Here is a 22,706-nt window from a genome sequence, read left to right on the forward strand (position 1 = left end):
TTCAGGAAAGTGAGAAGCCTTAACCTCTGTCAAGAAAGACAGACAACAGTTCTACAGGGAACACTGAAAATCTGTCTCCTTTGGCTTGTTGATTTGAAGTTAGCTTCTGCCTTTTGAGTTTGTGCTGATATTTTAACAATTGCTAAATTACTGTTGATAGGATAGCAGTGAGCACGTACCTAACAATGTGTAACTCCGAGATTACTCATGGTCAGCAAGAATTTACCTAGTGAAACTTTGGGTCACCTTGCATTCCTTGTCTTCCATGAACATAAGGAGTATTTTTATTCTGCCATAAAACAGAAGTGAGATTTAACACTTTACAGGGACCGTATGGTATTTGGGCTCATATTTTATTGCTGCAGGGTGTTGGGATCTGTTCGTAACGTGTGGTGTTCGTATACAGTTACCTGTGCTGTTAGCAAAATGCGGCGCAGAGAGGTGGCGAAGGGAACACCTCGTCCTTGTGCCTCCGGCTGTGGACGGGAGCCCAGGGGTGGCGGGGGCCGGCACCTGCTGGCCGTTCGCTGGGGACCAGCCCGCTTTCTCCCGGGGCTGCCGGCAGCCCCGCCCGGGTTCCGCGGGCCGCCCCGGCACTGCCGGGCTTCGGCCACGGACGAAAGCTGCTACCTGCGGCCCGCCCCCCGCCTCCCGGCCGCGCCCGGCCCCGCGGGGCGCCGGGGCGGAGCGGGGCCGGACCGCCCCGCCGAGCCGACGGCAAAGTAGTGCCGTCAGGTCGGACCGCTGCCGCTCGCCCCGTCCCGTCGCGTCCCGGCCGCGGGCAGAGGATCCCCGGCCCATGGATCCCGAGGCGGCGGAGGACGAACTGTCCCGCCTGCGCGCTCTCTTCCTGGCCTGCGACGCCAGCGGCTCGGGCCGCATCGAGCGGGAGGACTTCGCGGCGCTCTGCGCCGAGCTGCGGGTGCAGCCGGCCGAGGCCGAGGCCATCTTCCAGCGCCTCGACAGCGACCGCGACGGGGCCATCACCTTCCCGGAGTTCGCCCGCGGCTTCCGCGGCGCCACCCGGCGGCGGCCCAGCAGCGGCCAGCCGGAGGGAGTGGAGGAGGCAGCGTCAACCTGGACCGCCGCGGGGATGGAGCAGCCCTGGAGGGACTTCGAGGTGCGGCTAGGGGACGAGGCGAGGTACATTCCCAGGTGAGGCCCGCGCCCGCCGTCGCTCTCACCCCCTGGCCCCGGGGCGGACGGAGGGGCGGCCGCCCCGGTGGGAGCTGAACTGTGGCCAGGGGGGTGCCGGGGCTGAGCCCTCCCGCGGGCAGCCCCGCGGCGACAAACGGCCCCTGCCACTCTCCGGAGAGGAACGCCCCCCCCCCCGGAGTAGCGTGTGCTGGTGCTGACGCAATACTCTGACGGGGAACGGCCGTACCGGAGTTTAGCGTGACCCCTCGTCCGCCGGACTTGCAGGTGTATAGAGCCCTCCTCACTCACATCTGCTTCCCGGTTTTGAGGGTTTTCAGCTCTGTTTTTCCAACGTGCAGCCACTTGCTTGCTTCCTCTTCGCTGCTCTGCCTGGGACCCACGTGTGAAAACCAGCCCGGTGAAACGAGATGCAAATGAAACTTCGCGCGCCCGCCCCAAATCCCCTGAACAGCCCCCAGCATATTTCTTGCACCCCCTTTTTCCTGGTAATTGCAGACCAATACTGCTTTCGCCTCCAGGTTAACGGTGTTCATAAATGCGGCACTCGGGCTGAGAAGCTCACTGAGATCCGTGAGAGCCTTTGCCTTCGCTGTCAATTAAATGACGACAATTGATGGTAGTTTGGTTTGGGATTTAACCCGATTACCAGGGGTAACCGAGCTGGTTCCAGTTTACAGAGACACATTTTGATGTAATTTGCAGTAATCTTCCTGAAACCTGAGATGCTCAAAATTATTTGAAAATGTTTGCCATAAACACTACAGAGTGTTTCTGCTTCATTTAAAAATTGTAATTAAAGCTAGAAAAGAAGTAATGTTAGTTTAAGGGTTTTGCAATTAGTTAAAATGCAATTAAAAATAATACCTATGTGAATAAATACAGGCTGTGTCAAGTTTCAGTGGGTCCTGGCTGTGAGGTGCACAGAAGCCAATTAAAGGCACATTAGTTTCTGTGTAACTTTTATAACAATCGAATGTGCAGTTTGTTGTTTTACAGGAGCGTGTATCAAATCATTGGCAACTTTCTACCCTACCAGTCTCTATATAGTGCACCCTTAATTCTTATCTACCCCAATTATTTTGTTCTAGACAGTAGTAAAAATGTTTGCATTGTGAAATGAAAAGTTTCTTCAGATAAATTTTCAGTTACTTAACCTGCAATTCTTGTGCACGACTGGAGTTAATTGTTCTCTTCTTTCTGGACTGGAAGGGTAAATAACATCAGTTAGTTGTCTTAGACTGCTCTTTCCAGACAGATCAGTATGGTCATACACATCTTTCTTACCTAGTTCGTGATGCCTTCCTTGATACGTACTTGCTTTCTACAGAAAGAAAAGAACAACAACAAAGTTTCTGTTCGAGAATTTTCTGGTACAAGTACTATCTTAACCTAAAACCAGACAGAAACTCGATAGGAGATGGCAAAAATCTGATTCATGAACAGTGGTGGCTTGTGGAAGCATCTGTCTCCTTTAGGTAATAAGCTTATCTCAGTATTTTGGTTACTATGGTTTGCAACATCAGTTTGAATATAGTTCAGTTGTTTGTCTAAGAGGATAGTAGGAGGGAAGGGGAATAGCATTTGTTGGCTGAGTGTGCAGACAGGTCCTTTAGTTCTGTTAAATTTATCATGAGACAATTAATGTAATTTGTGTTATGATTCTTATACATCAAAACAGCAAACAGAACTAAATTTTAATAGTTAAATACATATGTATCATGTGGGCAGTAATTTTATTGAAATGCTTCCTATTCATGTTCAGCTTTATAAGTAGCTTTGAACATCCTTCATAGTTGGCTGTATTTATTAGGTGTGTGCCAATGTCAGCTGAAGAACAGTGTACCCTTTGTTTTCGTGTTCTTTCTCTTTATTGTCCTGAAGTTCTAGAAGCAGGTCTGTGTTACAGCTCAAGATTTTTTTTTCTTGCATTTGTGGCCCACAGTTTTTTTTTCCCTGAAACATAGGTGTAAGTTTTGTTTGTTTGTTTCTTTGTTTCTTTGTTTTTATGCGAGCAGTACCACTAAAACTGTTAGGACCGCTTGTGTATATAAAGAATATATTGAAATTATTTGATGAGTTTGGGCATAGGAGACATTTTAAGCAACAGAATATAACAAAAATGTGTAAAGTGCAAGCTGGTGCTTTAAAAATTTATTTATCTTTTAATTTTTTAATAATTGTTTTAGCAGTTCAATCTTTATTAGGGAAAGGCAGTACTTTGAAAAACAGACCTAACTTCGAGCATACTTGCGTCTTCAATGCTATAAAACAGTTAGTGCCCTCCCATGGTGATTTATTGCTCTTCATATGTTTGCTGTAACATTGCTATTGAAAAATGTGAGTAAAATAATTACAAAGAAGAAACTTCTCAAACCCACATGAGTGGAGTCTGTTGTCCATATTTTTTATCTCAATTGTGTGTTTTTCTTCTGATCATTTTCGGGTTCAGCCCCTCAAAATGCTGTTCATTCTGGCCCTACTTTAGCAAAACAGTAGCACACGTGCTTTGATACTGTTGTGGTTTATAAAGCAAGAAACAGGGCATAGCAGATGGACATTGTGAGAAAAAAAACAGGGCTGCAGTTGGGAGAAATTTGCGCAGTAAACACCTGTATCGTTCCTCAGCTTGATTGAGTGCCCATGGAAATAAAGGGGAAATTTTTCACTGATATCAATACAGGTGGCTCAGCTTCTTTTTCTGTGACTGGGCTTTTTAATGCCATAAACAAGCCTCCATAATGAGGTGCGAAACTCAGATCAATATCGTAACCCAGTCCTCAGTGTAGTAGCAGACATTAGATGCAGACATTAGATTGTTCACTGTCAGGTACTGCCTCATTCCACATACTAAAATAAGCAAACTTTGAATTTAGTCATTTTCTAAAAAGGTATTTTTATTATGGGATTAATCCTACCTCTGTGTAGTTTGGTGCATTGGTTGTGCAGTTCTGTTAGCTTATACTTTGAATCATCCAAGTCTGTTCTGGAGATGTGATTGTATCAGTTGCAGTTAAACAGAAGTAGTAACACTAAAGAGTTTATTTTCAGCCTTGCTCCCTCCCTTCCCATCTGAACAGATCTTTGGGAATGAATTCAGCTGAATTTCTTGGTAAGGTGGTCACTGTGAGTCAAAGCATTGTTTGCTGTAGTATTTACATGTACTTCATGGGCAATTGTGCCTCTAGCAGAAAAAAAAGTGGTAAGTCTTAGGCTGATGACCTAATATAATGTGTGAAGTCAGATTTTAGTAGAATTGTGTAGAGGGTATTTTTTGGGGGGCATTAATTTCCTTTAAAGTGTAGCTACCCATCTGTATTTTTATATTCAATTTGGTATAATGAGTAATTAAACACAAAAGATTTCAATGCCTTTGGTTTATATGTAATGAATTGTCAACTGGAATATACCTGTGTGAGCCATAGGACATCTGCTTTATTGAGAACTCAAGCATGTTTGTTAGTTTGTGCCTCTAAGAAGAATTTGCAATGATACAGGAGTAGACAAAAAGGGAGTTTACCTGTATGGTGCTCCGGGTAGTGAGTGCTCCAGTGTACTCTCCATGCTGGGAGGTTTTAGCCCTTGACCATATTACAGGGTGTTGCATTCTTTTTTAATACGTGGCCAACCTCAGATCTGTTTGCATTTCAGTGTTAAGACTGAAGGTTCCCCTCACGGTCCTAACAGGCACATGCTTCTTTAAGCGTGTGGGAAAGTCTCCTAATGGCAAAACTTTTCCATTCCTCAGCTTGAGCAAAGAATGATCCAACATCCACTGACACTTCAGGAGATAACCTGTGTTTATGTATGTTATGATAGTTATTCATATCTGTAAATTGCAGGCAAAAATCTCCCCAGAAAACACATTTTGAAGTTTTTATGTCAAAGACTTTTAATCAGAAAGAAAAGACTTGGGACTTTGTGGGCTGTGTGCGTTCTTGTATATTGTGGGATTGTTCTGGGATAAACTGAAACCCTTTAAGCCCTACCAGGAAATTTTTGCGTGATATTTGGCAAGTTGTATAATCTGACTGGAAAATGAACTAAATTAATGTGAGCACAAATGGGTGGATGAATCTCAAGAAGACAGCTGGTGTCTGTATTTCAAGTTAAATTCTTCTGCTTCCGAGGATACTCATACTTCATTGCTTTGCTTTTTAGTCTTGGGGTCTGTTTTACTTGTGTGCCTTGGGCCAAGCTGACTGTTCATCAGACTTTGATTTAACTGCTGACAGACTGTGAGATTTTATGCATCATACAATTCCAGAGTCCTAATGTGATTATTATAACAGTTTACCCCAATCATGGCATCTGGAGCTGTATAGGAAATGTGAATCTGGGGGGTGTGACAAAATGAGAAAAGAATGCTATTTTTAACATGAGCTACTAAACTATGAAGACAGGTGATGCTCATGGGATATACTGCTGTATTACAGCAAAGAAAAGGGGCTCTGCTACATTAAAAAAAAAAGTCTAAAACCTGCCGTGGTCTTGCCATCATGAGCCAGGATGGATTTTTGACAAAGCCAATACAGAACACAGCATCAGCTCTCGTCAGTGGTTAGTGTTTGGTTCCAGGAGATGATGAGCTATGATATCAGCACTGGAAATATTTATTTGGAAGTTGAAGTGTGGTCCCTGGAAAGGAGTTGAAGGCAAATCCCAAGAGAAACCTAATGCTTGGTCCTCAATGCTTGGAGAAAGGACCTCTGCTGTAAGAATGATGTCTTATCTTTAAATACTTCTCAGGATGCGGGTTTGACGAATGTGCTCTGCACATTGCATCTGTACATCTGTGTATGATGGATGTCTTTCTGTGAGCTAGAAACCTTGTCGAGCCACCTCTCGAAAGCCCTGTTGAGGCTCTTCTGTTTTTTGCTTTAATCAGAACAGCATCTGTGCCAAATGACTTAAACACTGTAGCATTAGTTTTCCTGGTATTTTCATGTCACAAAATCATTTGTTATAACCATGTCATTTGGAGCATTCTCCTCTTCACAGACTTCATCTTCCCTTCCCTGTCCCACAGTCTTTTCCACTCATGCCACACTGGCTCCAAATCACACTGCTGTCTTTAGGCAAGGAACAGTATTCCTTGGAAACACCAAAAATCACTTCCCTGGGAATCATCCCTCATACAGGCTTTCTCATCTGGTGTTGCAGATTTGTTAATTTTCTTTAAATGCAGCCTGTTTCTGAAAGGGCAGACACAGAAAAAGAAAACATTGCATTAAAAAAACCCCATAGTGATTCAGGTTGAGAAATACCTTAAATTTTACACTGTGTTAACATTTCATGTGATCTGTTTTTCCATAAGGCCCTTAATCTAGGAGAAATATTAGGCACTCAGCTGTGACAAAGTAGATTCTTTCCAATTTGAAATGGATTTGGTTGATCTTTTCTGCTGGCTGATATGATGGCATATCCATTATGTCTGGTTTTCAGAAAAAAGGTATTTCTCTATTTCTTGCTTGCACACATAGGCTACTGGTCTCCAGTGTAAAGCGATCATTAGATGTGTAATGCTTGATCTTTCTCTTGCTACACAGTTCAAACCACCTTATGTTTCATCCCTTTGTGCCCATTCCAGAAGAAAGCTGCTACAAGTGATGAGACTAATTTTACAAGCTCACCTACACTGGGAAGAGGCCACTTGAATAGTGTTATAAAACTTAGGAATGGGAACATATTATCAGCATGAAAACAAGTTTTCTGTGTATGCTGATTATCTTTGCTTTCACCTGCCCCTACAAAAATAAATACTCTATTTTTCTAGTGCATGAAAGATGTCAGGGTCAAGGAAACAAAGAGAAAGTGTTTGGAGACATTAAGTTTACAGGTAAGAACATGGATAAGAAAGAAGATAGAAGTAAAGACAGGAGTCTACTAGTTGGCAAGAGATGGTGTTGAGAAAGATACGGATGTACACAGAAGGACCTACAAAATAAATCCTGCTGGGGAACGCTTTGGTCTAGTTTTCTTGCCTTTCAGTAAAACCCTTGCCCAGCTAAGCCTGACAGCCCCCACACAACTCCTGCCTACATGAGCTTTTACCTTGTTTTGCTGCTTTGGACTCCCCAGAGTGCTCTGCATGGGCTGAAATTCTGCTGGCCACCTTGTTAGTCTCCAGCTTGCTAGAGCAGAGCCAGGTAAACATGCAAAATAGCGATGGAAGGAACACAGAATCTGCACCATGTGAATGAGGGAAGGTGGTATTATAATATCACTGGCATTTCTTTGATTTTCTTCAGTTTTCCACTAGCTTATTGCACTTCGTACATCTTTGGTGGAAAACTATACTGAAAATACCCACCTTGTAGTCAGACTAAGGGGCCTATGTAACATAGCGTCCCCTCTCTGACAACTACATAGGGAACACATGCGAGATACTGAGAAACTGTGAAATTATTCTTCTTTGATAAATTCTATCAAGTCCTTCTGAGCTGCATTCAGAGTGTGGATTATTAGGCAAGCAGTCACTGTATGTTCAGCAGACCAAAATAATGCCATGAATTGACAGAAATTAGCATATCTCTGTGGGTTGTATGAAATTATGCCACTAAATATAATCTCAGTATCTGGTATCTCTAATCCCAGTGTGGTGTGTGTTTTTTGTTGCTGTTGTTGTTTTTTCTTTCCCTCTTCTGCTCCTGCTTTATTCTACCATGGTAGGGGAGTGATTGAAAATACGGAATGAGACAATTCAGAACAATTCCTCTCATAATCATCAAATAGTTACTGCATGTTGATATACAATGTATGTAGCTTCATCCTTCTAAAATTCCGTGAATCTAAAATATATTGCAGTGTGCTTGCTGCTGATTCATCGGGGATACTTTGAGTGATTAAATCAGTAGCAGTCTTTCCAAATCATGAAAGTGTATTATTTCTTGCTGAAGGCAGAAGTGATTAAACAGAGTCCTACCAATTTTGTTGCATGATTTTAATTTCTTCTCTTTCCTTTTTTTGTTGCTGCAATAGTTGTTGAGTCATGTTTTTTAGTTAGATTTCCCATAAAGTTGCCGTAGAAGAACTCAGGTAAGTGTCACTGAGAATTTCAGTGGCCGATTTTAATCTAAAAAGCCTTCCAGACCCTTCTGATATCCTACATAATTGTGGTTATGTGGGTATTATTTTGCTACTTAAACCTAAGTACCACTTCATAAAACTGCGTCACTGAGATCCTTTGAATTCGTCTGGGTATTAGCTAGTCACTGGGCTAAGAAGGAAGAGTAAATATACAGAGGGTTTTGTATCACAGAGGGAGAATAAGCTCTCACAATGATTACTTGTGCTTCTGACTAGTATCTTAAAGCAGACTTGCCTGTATGGCAGAGGCTCAGCAGCATGGAGATACTGATTTCTGTCTTCAGTTCTCGTATGTGTAGTTGCATACACCTCAGAAAGAAGATGCAAGAGACAATGGCTGTGGCATTATTGTGAAGCGAATGTAAGTTGCAGAAATACACTGCAATTTTCCACTACAAATGCCGTCTGACACGAAATACAGTAAGCAAAGACCAGATTGATTGTTTAATTCTCTACTCCTTCAGCATAAGACACTGTACCTTCCATTTTGCTACTCCATTAATAGTCTGTATGATAGGAAGCCTCCAGTGTTAACATTATACATATGGTATTTTTGAACACAGGATTTGTAGTACAGTTTGAGGTAGACGGTAGTTTTAGGGATGTAGTTTAATTTGATTTAAAGGCAGCAGCTGGTTAATCCTGCAAAAGATGGGGTGAGAAAGAGAGTAACAACATAACCCTACAACCTTGTGAAAGAAGTTATGTAAATCCTTAAAGATCCAATCCTAATTCACTGACCTGTGATTTAGGAGAGAATCAGGAAAACATTTGTTCAAGTAACAAATATTTTATGTTAGCATCAATTAACAAGTAATTGTCCCACTGTTTGTTTACTTTCTAGGAAACAATGGTACTAGTAGGCATCTTGTTGGTGACATTCAAAGGAAATTTAAAGGAATATATGTTGACTGTCCTGGTTTAGCCTGAGCTGACAACTAAGTACCATGTGGCTGCTGACTCTCTCTTCCCTCATCCTGGGTGGGATAGAGAGGAGAATTGTGGGGGTAAAAAAAAAAATAAAAAGGGTAAAATTTGTGGGTTAGGGTAAAAACACTTTAACAGGACTGCAAAGGAAGATATAAAGAGCAACAATAATAACAGTAAAAGGATATACAAAGTGAGGGTTACACAATGCAATTGCTCACCACCCAGAAAACTGATGCCCAAGCCCACTCATCAACAATTCCCTCCTGCAGTCAGCTCCCCTAGTTTGTATGCTGAGCATGTCCTGGCTGTGTGCTTTCCCAGCTTCCTGTGAAAATTAACTCTGTGCAAGCCAAACGCAGGACATTGACCTAGGTTGTGCTGAATTTATCTGCCTGGGAAGACTGATAAACTCGGTCCATCTTGCTGTGGCTAGTGCCATTTCTGTTTTACATGTCATTAATTTAAAGGGATATATATATTCACACTGTTTGAAGAAGTGGCATTCTTCAGCAGCTAATTCTGAATATGCATAATATATGCTTCTATCTAAAATTCAAAACTATTCTGGAATATTTTATTGTCTGCTTTGGTTAGCAATTTGCAGCTCTGAAAAACAAATACTGAAGTGCTAGGAATTTATGAAATGCAGCGTATGTTACCACATCTTAGTTCACGTGTCAAAAATAAATGGGATTTCAAGCGAAGAGACACTGAAGAGGATACATTTTGTAATGTTTGAAGTACAGCCAGGTTCCAGCTTCAGGCCCACCCAGCATTAATGGAGGTGTAGTCGGCATTCTGTAAATGGTAGTACTTGGAAACACTGCACTTATTATCTGTCCGGCTGTGTGAACCTGTAAATCAGTGTCTTAATGCTACAAATCTGCTGTACACTTGAAATTTAGTTGAAATCTGATGAAGTCAAAACTCAGACTTATTTTGTGATACACTCTTATCATCAGAACAAAACTCCGTTGTATAGTAAATTGTTTAGTTTAGAAATCTTACTTTTGTCTGTATGTTGTAATAGTACAGAGTGAAAAAAGGGCGGATTTTAAGTCTACTTTTTTTTTTTAATGCAAATTATTGAATGAATAAAGATACTTTTGGGGTTTTCTTTAATGATACGTTATTTATACATACTTTGTAGCATGATAGGACAATGGGCAATGGGTACAAATTGGAACACAAGAGGTTCCACTCAAATTTGAGAAGAAACTTCTCAGTGAGGGTGACAGAGCACTGGAACAGGCTGCCCAGGGGAGTTGTGGAGTCTCCTTCTCTGGAGACATTCAAACCTGCCTGCCCTGCACACATTCCTGTGTAACCTCATCTAGGTGTCCCTGCTCCGGCAGGGGGATTGGACTAGATGATCTTTCGAGGTCTCTTACAATCCCTAACATTCTGTGATTCTGTGATCTGATGGTCAGATAAATCTGTGTATTATTGTGAGTATTTGTGAACCTTGACATTACTCTGTTTAAAATGTATTTTGGAAAAGAAATCTTATGCATACTTTGGAAGATATTCAGAGCACTACATTATGTTTAATGTAACTTCTGGAAATACTGAATACAGCTAAAGCTTTAGCCTTCTTAAAGGAAACCCTCTGCAAGACAGAAACATGTCTGAACATAGAAATGCCTCTGGCATCAGTAAATCTATATTTCTTTGTGTTACAGTTATGTTTCTTTGTATTGAAATGAACATTTTATTGTATCCTGGAATACTTCAGTTGTTTAAATGGGAATCTGAGGTACAGTAACAATTATGGTACTGTTGTAATAAAATAAATTATACTTTCAGTGGGGAAATCACATAGAAGAAGCATAGTGCTGCAATGTTGATGATCTAAGCTGTGGAATTACTCCAAGTGGGGAAAAAATGCAGAGAATTCACATTGATTGTTGATATCATGCATATGGTGAAGGTATTAGATAGCACTACCTTCACAGAAGAGAGGAAAATATAATCTGTCTAATGGGGTGGATTATTGAATCAGAGTTTAAGCCTTTCTCTAACAACAAAAATAGCTCATGTATTTGTTATATGTTAGGTATGGTGTTAGACTAGAACTTGCAAAACGTTATTTTTGTTTGCCTTTCCACCACCAATACACTGTATTTCTGCATTACTGGCCTGCTTCCTCCACCTCTCCACCTTTCTAGGCCTGATCTTCCCTTTTCCTTTTCCTTTTCCTTTTCCTTTTCCTTTTCCTTTTCCTTTTCCTTTTCCTTTTCCTTTTCCTTTTCCTTTTCCTTTTCCTTTTCCTTTTCCTTTTCCTTTTCCTTTTCCTTTTCCTTTTCCTTTTCCTTTTCCTTTTCCTTTTCCTTTTCCTTTTCCTTTTTTTTTTTTTTTTCTCCGTTTAATTTTTAAGTTCTTGAATACCTTTCATGTCCTGGCATATAGTTTGTGTTGCAATCAGCTTCATTTTCCTTGGGACTGCTAAATTCTGTTACAGAATTTTCTCTGGTATTTTGCTTTATGGTAATCCAGATATGGGAACGTAGCTGGCATGTAATGCAAGGGGCTACCTGGTGTCACTCAACGTATTACCAGAAATCAGTGCTTTTAATGTAGTAACATGGGTAATAATGTTCTGGTGGTCATACTGTTATTTTTTTTTTTTTTTGTATACTGTCAAGATTCTTTGTTTTGACAATTTAAACTGTATACAAGCCATGTAAATAAGTCTAGATCAAATGGGAATCAAAATATCTTATTCCTGTATTAGGGCAGCTTTTAAGAAGCAGTATAAACTTTAGGAGGGCTTTTAATAGCTAAAGAATCTACAGAAACTATTTTCTTTCTTCTGTGTGAGGTATATCTGTTGTCTTTCACATCATAATCATACACAAAATTAACTTCTTATAACAATGAATTTTTTTCAGGTTATAAGCAGGGCTGGCATTAGGAGGAGTATGGTCATCTGGACAAGAATAATATGTTTTAAACCAGAGCCCTGGATTTTCATTTCCACTACAGCTCCCTTCCATACTCCAGCCCCCTGTCCTGATACAAGGGATTTAAATACTAGAAGTCCAGCAGCTGAGGGAACATCAAACTTTATTTATTTCTTGAACAAGATATGATCACCTCCCTCTACTCCCTTTAAACACTTATTTTAACTTAGGTAGCTGGCATTCATACCCATTTTCGTTTCTTATGCAGTCATAAATTTCTTCATGAATTATGATTAACAGTAGAGCCATCAACGAACTTGATATACATTATGGACTGATCCAGTGGCATGCTCTTCAATACACCATAAACAGAAGTACAGAAAATTTACATGAGCTGAAAAGTTTTTTCTACAGTAGCTACATAAAGAAGTAGGAAGAGTATACATCATATAGAAGAATTCAGACATACTATGCTGAATGTTCAAAGTCTGTATCTAACTTGCTAAATTTAAAAAATATGCAAGAAGGGGAATATCTTCATTTATAATACATTTAACAAACATTGTTCCAAGTCAGTGTGTTAAAATGGTGTCTCTCTTTTTCAGACAAGAACAGGTCAGTGTTCTGTATCAGAACATACATATAGCGGAACCCAGATTAATCCAGCCATATGAACATGTCATTAAGAACTTCATCCGAGAGATCAAACTTCAAAGCACAGAGATGGAAACTTTGGCCATCGCAGTAAAAAGGTATAGTGAGTTGTATTTCTACTTCAGTTTTGCAGTTACTTTTATCTCTATCACACTTTGTTGGGTTAAACTACTGGGAGTTAATGACAAAATATATCATGCAGACTATTTCCATAAACTGAGTTCAAAGGTTAGTTTGTATGCCCGCACATGTGTGTAAGCACATGTAGCAGCTTGCAGATTATTCCCTGTTCATATTTGGGATGAGTCCTGGACCAAATTTTTGCAGGCTCTATTCTTATTTTTAATATTTTAAAACATTTTGACTCCTCTTCCTTTGCTGTAACTTTGAGTTTTAGCATACAAGCTCATTACGCTTTCAATTTAGAAACCATATTTTTGCTTCTTGAGCTTCAAGGGGTGGGTTTACCTATCGTAACTACTCAGCATTTGCAATCTCACATCATTACTGCCAAAACCAAACAGATTAACTCAGGACAGAAATCTTGTATGCATGTGTGGTGCAAGTTGCTGTTGTCTTTTTGAAGTCTCTTCATAGGATAACCAGAGGAGCCTTTTATCTCTGTAACTGAAGTTTTTAATATGTATGTATTTCATACTAATAATCAGCTGTCAGCTATTATTCAGAATGTAATTTGCTTGTATTTTCAAACAAATTTGTGATTTTGGTTCCAAACCATACGGGTTTCAGGGTCTGTGCAATGTTAGACTGTTTCCATGTCTGTCTGCCTAATTTTTTTCAGCTGAGGTATGCATATGTTTTTCACACAACTTCTCTGTCAAGCCAGAGGGCAACTTCTAAGAGAGTATTTACTTTTAAATTTTAGAGCTCAGGATAAAGCGGCAGTTCAGCTCAGTGAGCTGGAGGAAGAGATGGAACAACGAATACAGGCTGCAGAGCATAAAGTTAAAAAGGAAGTGAGTATTTCGTATTTACAGAATTTCATAACTACCACACTCTCAGTGTTCTTAAGCAGGATTGATGGTCAGCTGTGTTTTTGATCCTGATGGGCTGGCTCAAAGGCACTGAAGGCAGGGCATGGATGAAAAGAAGCTATCCATGACATTGAAAATGTATTCTCTTAATGCTTTCCCAAAGAAAAGTGGCTGCTCAAATGTAATAAACCAATAAAAAAAAGTCTTTCACTTTTATGAGAATAATCTGGGCTATAGGAATTTATTTCCAAGACCAGTATTGGAAATGGATTGGAGAAAATGATCCTTTACCATAAAATAGGGGAATCTAGTTCTCTTAGTAGATGAATTTATATGGAAATTAATAGTTAGGTCATTTGTTCCTCATATGTGTATCTGCCTGGAGCGGTGATCTTCCTTTTTCCCCATTCTCATCCTGCAACTATATTTTAGAGACCTGGAGGCATAAGACAGGGTAATTATGATAATGTGTGAGGGCCTGGAACTCCCAAAGTTCATGGGAAATACTGTTTCAATGTGCTCAATTTTTAGCCATTGTTTTAACCAGGTTGCAGTCTTGCTGGAAAAATACAAGAATCCTCCTTACCCACTGAAAGATATAATAGAGCCACGTGTGGTTGTGTAATTATAAATGGAAAGCAGTACAGTAAAACCACCCTACCTGTGTTGTCTGCTTCATGTTGAACAATTATTAAATTCAGGAAAGACAAACCTAACTTTATATTGTACTTAACAGTTTATGAAAGTAGTCTGATGTGGATGTAGGAAATTCATTAACTAAATAATGCACTATAGGCACAGTTATTGCTTTGTGGGACATATAATATACTAAATGTCTATATATTTGGTATGGTTTCTTTCACCAAGGCATTTGCAGAATCAGAGTCAGAAGTGCAGTCTGCTGACTTGCTCATATTAAAATAGTTCACGGTCCAACTCAGTGATGGACTGGACTCAATGGTTGGACTCAATGGTCCCCACGGGTATCTTCCAACCAGGGACATTCTATTATTCTATTATTCTAATTGACCTGTGAAGGTAAATGGTATTCTGATAGATTTGCTTCAAACAGTATCTTTTTCTGTACAAGAGGAAACACTTCTACCAAACCATAAAAGTCAGTTGTTTTCCTATAAACAAAATATGATGATATAAAAATGTTGAAGATATCGGCCCAGAAAAGAAGTGTCATAATCTGTTTAACTGATGATAATGCAACTCTCAGTACAGATAAACTTTCCAGAGAGATTAAGCATTTATGAATAGGAAATGGATACATTTGCTTTAGAAAATTTCTGTTCTGCAAGAAGTCGTAAATCACTGAAAAAAGCTGTAAAAAGATGACTGGGATGTATGTATTCAGTCATTCTGAGAACATCCACAGCATTATGTACTAGCATTATGTAAAAACACATCTGCTATGTATTATCTACTTCTAGTTGTCTGTGTTTCTTGTTCTAAAAAGTCCTGAAATTGTCACCAAATTGCATGGATTATGATTTCACTGTTCACACCTAACTATAGATATGGGCTGTAACTTGTTCCTCACAGCGCTCTTTCTATTTTCACCTAAATTGTTCCCTTTAGCTCATAGCTCCACATACTCCACCTACTAAAACGCCCTGAGAGTAAATGTAAGATATTTACTTTGTGGGATTGTACTAAGCCACTAATCTTAATGCCTGTACACAAAGCTTTTGTTTGTCAGATGATGTCACTCATGCCACTGGGACTGCCTCTGCGTGATAGTATCTGTGGGTTGAGCCTATCCTATATTTTGCTTCTTTGAGGGAAGCAAATAGTTACCAAATAGTATTTAGGAGTATATAGGTGCCAACAGTGAGATAATCCAGTTTAAACTGATTACTTTGATTATCATTATCACACATGGATTATAATTTTAAGACACGGATGTCAGCATCACCTGCAGGAAAGCACTGAATTCCGAGCAAAGTCCACGTCTGTCTTCTCTGTGTGAAAACTCAGCCTGTCTCATTGGTACCGTGTTTCCCTGCTGCATTCTGGTTTCTCTTGTGAAACTGTGCACTGAAGTCCCTGGGAGTGACTGGAGTGAATCAAACACAAATGCTCATCTGAGGCATGTGGAACATACTATTCTTCTCACGGTGCTCAGTGTAACTTCCTTTCAAAATCTCTTTGTTTTCATTGAAATAAAACTCAGAATAGTGTACTTGGTTTGATATTGAAACTAAAGGTGCTGTCATCAGCTTGCCTTTTGCTGAACAAGATCCTGTAATATTCCAACACTTGCAAGCAAAAAAATTGAAAAGAAAAACAAACAAACAAAAAGTAGTTGATGGTGGCACAGTAATGCTGTTACTAGTATATTGTATGCCAAGCCATAGAAGGCTCGTTTAAATAAAAGGAAGTAATGGCCTGATATGTGGGTGTGTATGTATACATCTATATATGCAATGCACACGTAAATTTATATATGAATAAAATTTGAACAATTCTCTTTCTCTTTGTTTTTGTTTTTGTTTTTGTTTTTTTTTGGTAAGGTATTGAGAGTGCTAAGCAGAGGAGGCTATGACATGAATAGCAGATGCTGAATTGATCCCTATCTTTACTTCCACTTTACCATTTTATTTCTAGAAATGTTTTATAAGTGGACTGCAATTATGAGATCAGTATCTGTTGATCTAAAGGAAAGGGCAGGTTGACATAATGGAAAGACAAAATCAGACACATTAGTCTAAGGGGAAAGTGTGTAGTTTCCAAAATGATGAATGCATTTTCTAAGGAACATCTGAAGCCTGTCTCAGATTTTAATGAGATAAAAAATATTTCAGGAGAAGCAAAAAGCTGAAGAAGCTCTAAATGAGCTGAAGCGCCAGTATGATACTGAAGTTGGGGATCTTCAGGTGACAATAAAAAAACTTAAAAAGGTGAGTTGAAATCATGGCAAGAGTTTTTAAAGTGCTTTAAAAGATGCTGACCTCATGAAGGGCCTTCCCCAAGATGGATAATCATAGCTATAGATTTTTAATTCAATTTTTATTAGTAAAGAGGAACTGCAAATAGTTTTTTAGTTTCTGTTGTCATTCTGTTCTGTTGTAGTCATTCTGTGTAATTTACTGAAATACTTAGGAAAGGGACCAGCTGCTAACCAGGTTCTGTTGTTGAATAATTTTCTAGGTCCATCAAGTTGTTAACACTGCAGTTACCTAGTGTTGTATTTGATACATTAGAAATAGTCTAATACATTGCCTCTAAGTATTTGTAATTCCTAGATTCAGATGAAATTAGCAACCCAAATATAGTAATTTACTATAGTACAGTGATGTAGTGCCTTTTAGCAGCTAGGGCATTTTTCTCAAATATTAATGTTAGAAGTGGGTTTACACTGTAATTTTAAACTGAAATTACTAGTGGAATTAGTTATTTGTAGTCTGAACCTACCTCCAATCTGATGTTTTAATTTGATACTTAAGCGTAGAATAAACTGAAATCTCAGATATGAATATTGTTTTGGGTTATTTTATAATTTGTGTTAATTTTGTCATTAGTTTTTGGGCAAAGTTTTACCAGAATTATACTGACCAATGAGAATATATTTGTTGTTTATTCATACTGAATTGCACTTAAAAGAGCATTGATAGGAATGGAAATTCCTTACAAGGAACATGAGAGCTTGTAGTACAAATACTACACAGATGAGGGAACATGTATTTTTTTTCAATGTTCATGGGGATACACCTGTTTGTATCTTCTCAGTAGCTGGCTTCTGTGTCACTATTTATGCATATTCAACACCCACAGAATGCAAAATGCTTATTAAACACTTTTAAAGTATTAATTTATATATTGTATAGAAACCCAGAAAATTTTGGAGTAATGCTGCCTACTAACACAGTTGGGAAAACTAAGGGTTGTTAAAACTTTAATATCTGTGACATGTTTTAGGGGCTATTTAATATAATTTCCATTACCTTTTATGTACTTTGATTAATAAAACACAATAACATATATTAATGGTGATCTTTTTCATCCTTCTAGCTGGAGGAACAATCTAAAAATGTAAATCACAGGGAAGATGTGATTGAATTGAAAAAGAGAATTCATGATATGTTGCTGGTAAGAGATGATTATCATTAATACATTAATTTAGCCTCAGTTTTATACTTGTTACAATAGAGATATTGATACATATATTTTCTACATATAAGCTAAGAAATAAACTTTTAAAGTTGCTAATAAGTATATGAAGATCTTAAACTGGGAAAAAAACTGTTCTGTATAAATACATACACATTCTAGGTATAGCATTTAGAAATCGCTTGAAATGATAGAGTTCCTTTTTTTTTTAACTGGAATGGAAGAATAAAATTCAGCGGTTCATGCATGCTAATTTACTGAGTTCTCTATACTCAGATATTCTAGTATTTTTTTTTTTTATTTAATTTTGATGATTTTTATTTTGCAGTTACAATATATCAATGTTTTATGCAGGTGACTATGACAGCTAACATCTAATGTCTTCCTTTTTTTAAGGAAAATCAGAAACTTAAGAAAGACCTTTTAGAAGCACAGACAAATATAGCTTTTCTGCAGAGTGAATTAGATAGCTTGAAAAGCGAGTATGCAGATCAGACTTTGAACACTGAGAGGTAAGTTCCTTTTACGTTATATTTTCACAAGGGGAAAAAATCTGTTGTCTGATGTAGTTATTATGTATGCAGATGTTAACTGTTATTTTCTAAATTTGCCATAAATGACAAGCACACATTTGACACCATGCAAAGTATGCCATGATTACTGTTCACTTATTTTGTCACATTTCTGGAAGATCAAGTTCTGGATATGATGTGAACTCTCATAACCTTGCAAGGAAGCCCATTGATTTTACTGTGACTTCAGTTAGGAGTAAAAGTTATAGCATCAGGCAATTTTTTCCTCCATGACTTTCACTCAGATGAATATCTGTATGAATATCAGGGAGGATTGTTTAGGAAGCCTCCCACATTAGTCTCAACCAGATTTTTCTAAAGTGAATGAAAGCTGCTTCTAAGTATTAATTTAAAGGACCATAAATGACAGTTTCATTATGTGATTATCTTCAGATAACACAAATGATATTTCAAGAGAAAGAAGACAGTCCATATGGTTATTTTGTTGATCTATTCATAGTTTTTGTTGAGGTATAATGGCAGAGATCACTGAAGTCACCAAATGTTTTTACTTTGCATGAACTGGCTTTTAACATATTTCAGCAGAAATATAAACATATTTTTAAATATATTTTTCGAACTATATACTTATAACCTCTTATAAATTATTTTTGCAGAGACCTAGAAATGATCCGAGAGTATACTGAAGACAGAGATAATCTGGAAAGACAAATTGAAATACTTCAGTAAGTTTTTAGTGATCCAAATTTTTATTAACAAATTAGTCCCAAGATACTTGGGGGTCGATGTTTTTGTATGTGAAAGACTGGGATAGAATTTGGGAGAAAATACCTAGTAAAAATACTGAAATGGCCTCAATTCTCATAGAAGATATGATGCTAATCTTTATAATGTCATCATAAGTTTGTCTTCCTGTGTACTCCAGTCAGATACTCAACTGACTGCAGCTGTTGCTGTGGCTTCTAAGTTTTGTGTTTTTCACTGATGTTTTTGTTTGATCTCCACCTTTTCCCAAAGAGAAATAGTCATATCAGATTGTGTTTCTTCAAATTTTCAATTTCAGAAGGCTGTATCTATTTGAAATGGCGTTAGTTACCTTCCTGATTCTTGTCTTTAGCTCCATGTAATTGTACACCATGTGATTTCTATACACATAAGTTTTTGGCAGCCTATCCATGCTCAGTTTATACCTTCTAAAACTATTTTTACCTCAATGCTTGTTATACAGAGACTTGGAGAGCCAACCTGCACCATTTATTGTTAGGCAGAGCACTCCACTGACTTAAAGAGCCTGAAGGTATTAAATATTTATACAGCAGACATGGCAACTTCTTGAATTAGGTATTTGATAATGTGTGACTACGGAGCCGCTAACTCTTCACGGTTTTTCCTCTTTTTTTTTTTTTTTTCTTAGCTTCACTGACTTTCATTTTTTTCTATGGTAAGGTGAATGAGATTTGAGGCTGTCCATTCCATTATAAAAATCATTAATTGGCTTATTTTTTAATTCACTTTGCTTCTCCCTGTCTTATCATTATCTTGAAAGTACTATGTGTGTGCAGCATTATACAAGGTGCACAAATTTTTGCTTTCAAGGAGGATCACAATAAATAGGGTTATTTATATCCCTAGTTAATTTCTTTATATCCCTAGTTAATTTCTTTATCCTAAATATGTTAAATATGTTCAAGCAGCTCAATCACATCTGTTGGTAGAGTCACCTCAGCAATACATATAGGGTAGTCACTTTGTATTTCGGAAATGGTTGTACCAGATTACTGCTTCGCAACTGGTTTTTTGTGGTTGTTCCTACAGTGTCTTTTTTCTCCTCAGCCGACCACAGACCATGTCACAGGAGTGAAACCAGTTTTCGTAGGGTGGAGGCTAAACTTCACAGTGCTTGATTCACATTCAATCATTTGTTTGAGTATACGACAACACATTTTTAGTCTCACATTACTCTTTCATGTTCATATAAAGAAAAAGAAATGGTTTTAGGATATGTATTTTTTCAATTTTTCTTTGTGACAAGTTACATAATTTTTAATGTTTTCTTTACTCCTACAAGTTAAACTATGTTTCCTTGTTAGATCAGCTAATAGAAAGCTACATGACAGCAATGATGGTTTAAGGAGTGCACTTGAAAACAGTTTCAGCAAGTACAACAGATCATTGGTATGTATGTTTTTATAATTCTCTTATGTTGTACTAGAAGGCTTAAGAATTAACACACCAGATGCATATTTGTTTGTACTTCAGTGAGTACTCATAAAATTGAGTTTTATTCAGTGGACTCACTCGGGGAATACACTCGTGTAGTTGAATTTTGTTATATTTTACTTGTGTTTTGTGAAACAGTGGAGTTTTGTTAGAGCACTACTATGTTCTGAGGTGCTTTGGGAAATAGAGATTTTTTAATATGCTGTGGCCAAATATATCTGATGAGGTGAATAAATCAGCAGTTTATCTTGCACTGAAGGGAAAATATTTGTATTTTCTATATGGTAGTGCCCTACTACTCAAAACACATTTTTTCAAATAACTGCTTTCTTTTAGCAGAAAGGTCTTAACCTAATTTGAACTTCTGTCCAGGCAAGTCTCTGGGAGAATGAATAGCAGGGACTGCTGATAATAGGGACCTCAGTCAGCCCGGTTTGCGCTATCACAACTGTACCTGGATCTGTTGTAACAAATGTAACCTGGTATCCTCTGAAACAGAAAAAAGAAGGCTTGAAAGTTAAAAAAATCTGCTCTACACTGCCATTTTGCAATATTGAGAAACCTGTTAAACTTCAAAACTAATGATCAGGAAGCCCTTCTATCATCAGGAAAGCAACTAACTGTTTTAGAAGAACAGGACCAGAGTAAAGGGCCTGTAAAGAGAATAACGGCCAGGAAAGGGGAAAATATGCCTGTTTCCAGCATGCCATACCAATGAACATGAGTGCCTTTTGCTGATGTTGGATATCAGACTTTCACTGCAGATGCAACAAGAAATACCATTTCCTTCTGCCATGCCCTGAAACATAAGCAAGGGAAGCAGAGTATAGAGAAGACAGAGGAAGCTGTTCTCAGTGAATACATGTTTTGAGGGACAGCAGAACATACAAAATCCTCTGTTACATGCTGTCAGCTGAAATCTCTTCTTTTCTCCACTATCTCACTTCAAGAACCAGGATATATCTCCACTGAAACTAGCTCAGCTAGTGACATTTCCCTTTCCACTCTAGTAGTCAACATGTCATTTTTGTAAATATTACTTTTAAAAGTTTAACATTACGAAGTCTTCAGGTGTAGTCAATGAAATAATTCACTTGGTATTTCTGTTGTCTATTGTGGTTGAGGGTGGCTAGAAAGTTCAGTATTAAAGCAACAGTGGAGCCTAAATGCTATACGTAATGGGCCTTTTGACATCCAGTCCTATATAAAACATGAGATTTAATTTAAAATAAGTAGTTGAATATATATGAAAATACACAGTAGTAATTTTGATGATTCATGCTTTTTTCATGACAAATATAGATGGTTAAACTGTGTTCAGCAAACTTATTATGCATTCATTATGTATCTGTCGCAGCGGTTAGCAAACACATCGCCAGGAAGTACCATTTCTAGAAGCAGTCCTAAATTTAATGGTGGACAGTCTCCTCTAAACCCACGGTATGACAGGTAAGCCAGGTTTGGTTTTGTTAAGTTGAAAAACGCTAGGGCATCGCACTTGTCTTAGAAGAGCAAATATTTTCCAATAGCAGAGAAAGCAGTTCTACCTGATTCAGAAGGAATGTGTGAGCATAGCATTATCTGAAGTATGCTGAAGTCAATAGAAACTTCTTCAATGACTCCAGGAAGCTCAAAAAAACTCTTCCCAGTGCAAATCATGAACTTCCAGGGAGTTCAGAGAGCCTTTTGTTGGGTCTTGAACTGTTTTGATTTTAGTCTGACTCTCAGTCTCTCCTCCTTGTCTCCAAGAAAGTGAAAAAATGTACTGAGGACCTTTGTTAGCTGGCTTACTCAGTGCTTAGGAAAGAAAACATTTTTGGTCATATCTTTGACCTGTATGTCTGGATACGTGGGCCTAATTCTTCAAAAGATTAAACATCCTCATCTCACACTGACATGCAAGAATAGTGAATACACTTCAGTATTAACAGGGTAAAAGCCACAGAGATCATTAAGTTACCTAAATGTAAACATCAGATGGTCAGAGCTACTTTGGTTTTGCACTTACTGGGTGCAGGTCATTGATCAGAGCTCCCTCAGATGATTGCAGAGACTGTCAGTGAAGTCATTGGCCATTGGATCCAACCTCAAGTACTGTAGATCATGCT

General features: G+C 38.4%; 1 protein-coding gene across 2 annotated transcripts in view; it reads left to right on the forward strand.

The window, feature by feature from the left end:
- Positions 1-358: 358 nt before the first annotated feature.
- RASEF (RAS and EF-hand domain containing) overlaps positions 359-22,706 on the forward strand; it is a 45,672-nt gene continuing 23,324 nt past the window's right edge. The window contains exons 1-9 of one of the 2 annotated variants that reach the window (XM_065045919.1): positions 359-1,155; positions 12,683-12,829; positions 13,618-13,708; positions 16,540-16,635; positions 17,747-17,824; positions 18,242-18,357; positions 19,035-19,103; positions 20,469-20,553; positions 21,956-22,047. In XM_065045919.1, coding sequence (XP_064901991.1) covers positions 800-1,155; positions 12,683-12,829; positions 13,618-13,708; positions 16,540-16,635; positions 17,747-17,824; positions 18,242-18,357; positions 19,035-19,103; positions 20,469-20,553; positions 21,956-22,047 — 1,130 coding nt within the window. In that variant the 5' untranslated portion in view covers positions 359-799. The remainder of the gene's footprint in view (positions 1,156-12,682; positions 12,830-13,617; positions 13,709-16,539; positions 16,636-17,746; positions 17,825-18,241; positions 18,358-19,034; positions 19,104-20,468; positions 20,554-21,955; positions 22,048-22,706) is intronic. The other variant, XM_065045918.1, reaches the window with a different exon arrangement.

This window comes from Columba livia, chromosome Z (assembly GCF_036013475.1).
Source record: "Columba livia isolate bColLiv1 breed racing homer chromosome Z, bColLiv1.pat.W.v2, whole genome shotgun sequence".
NCBI lineage: Eukaryota > Metazoa > Chordata > Aves > Columbiformes > Columbidae > Columba > Columba livia.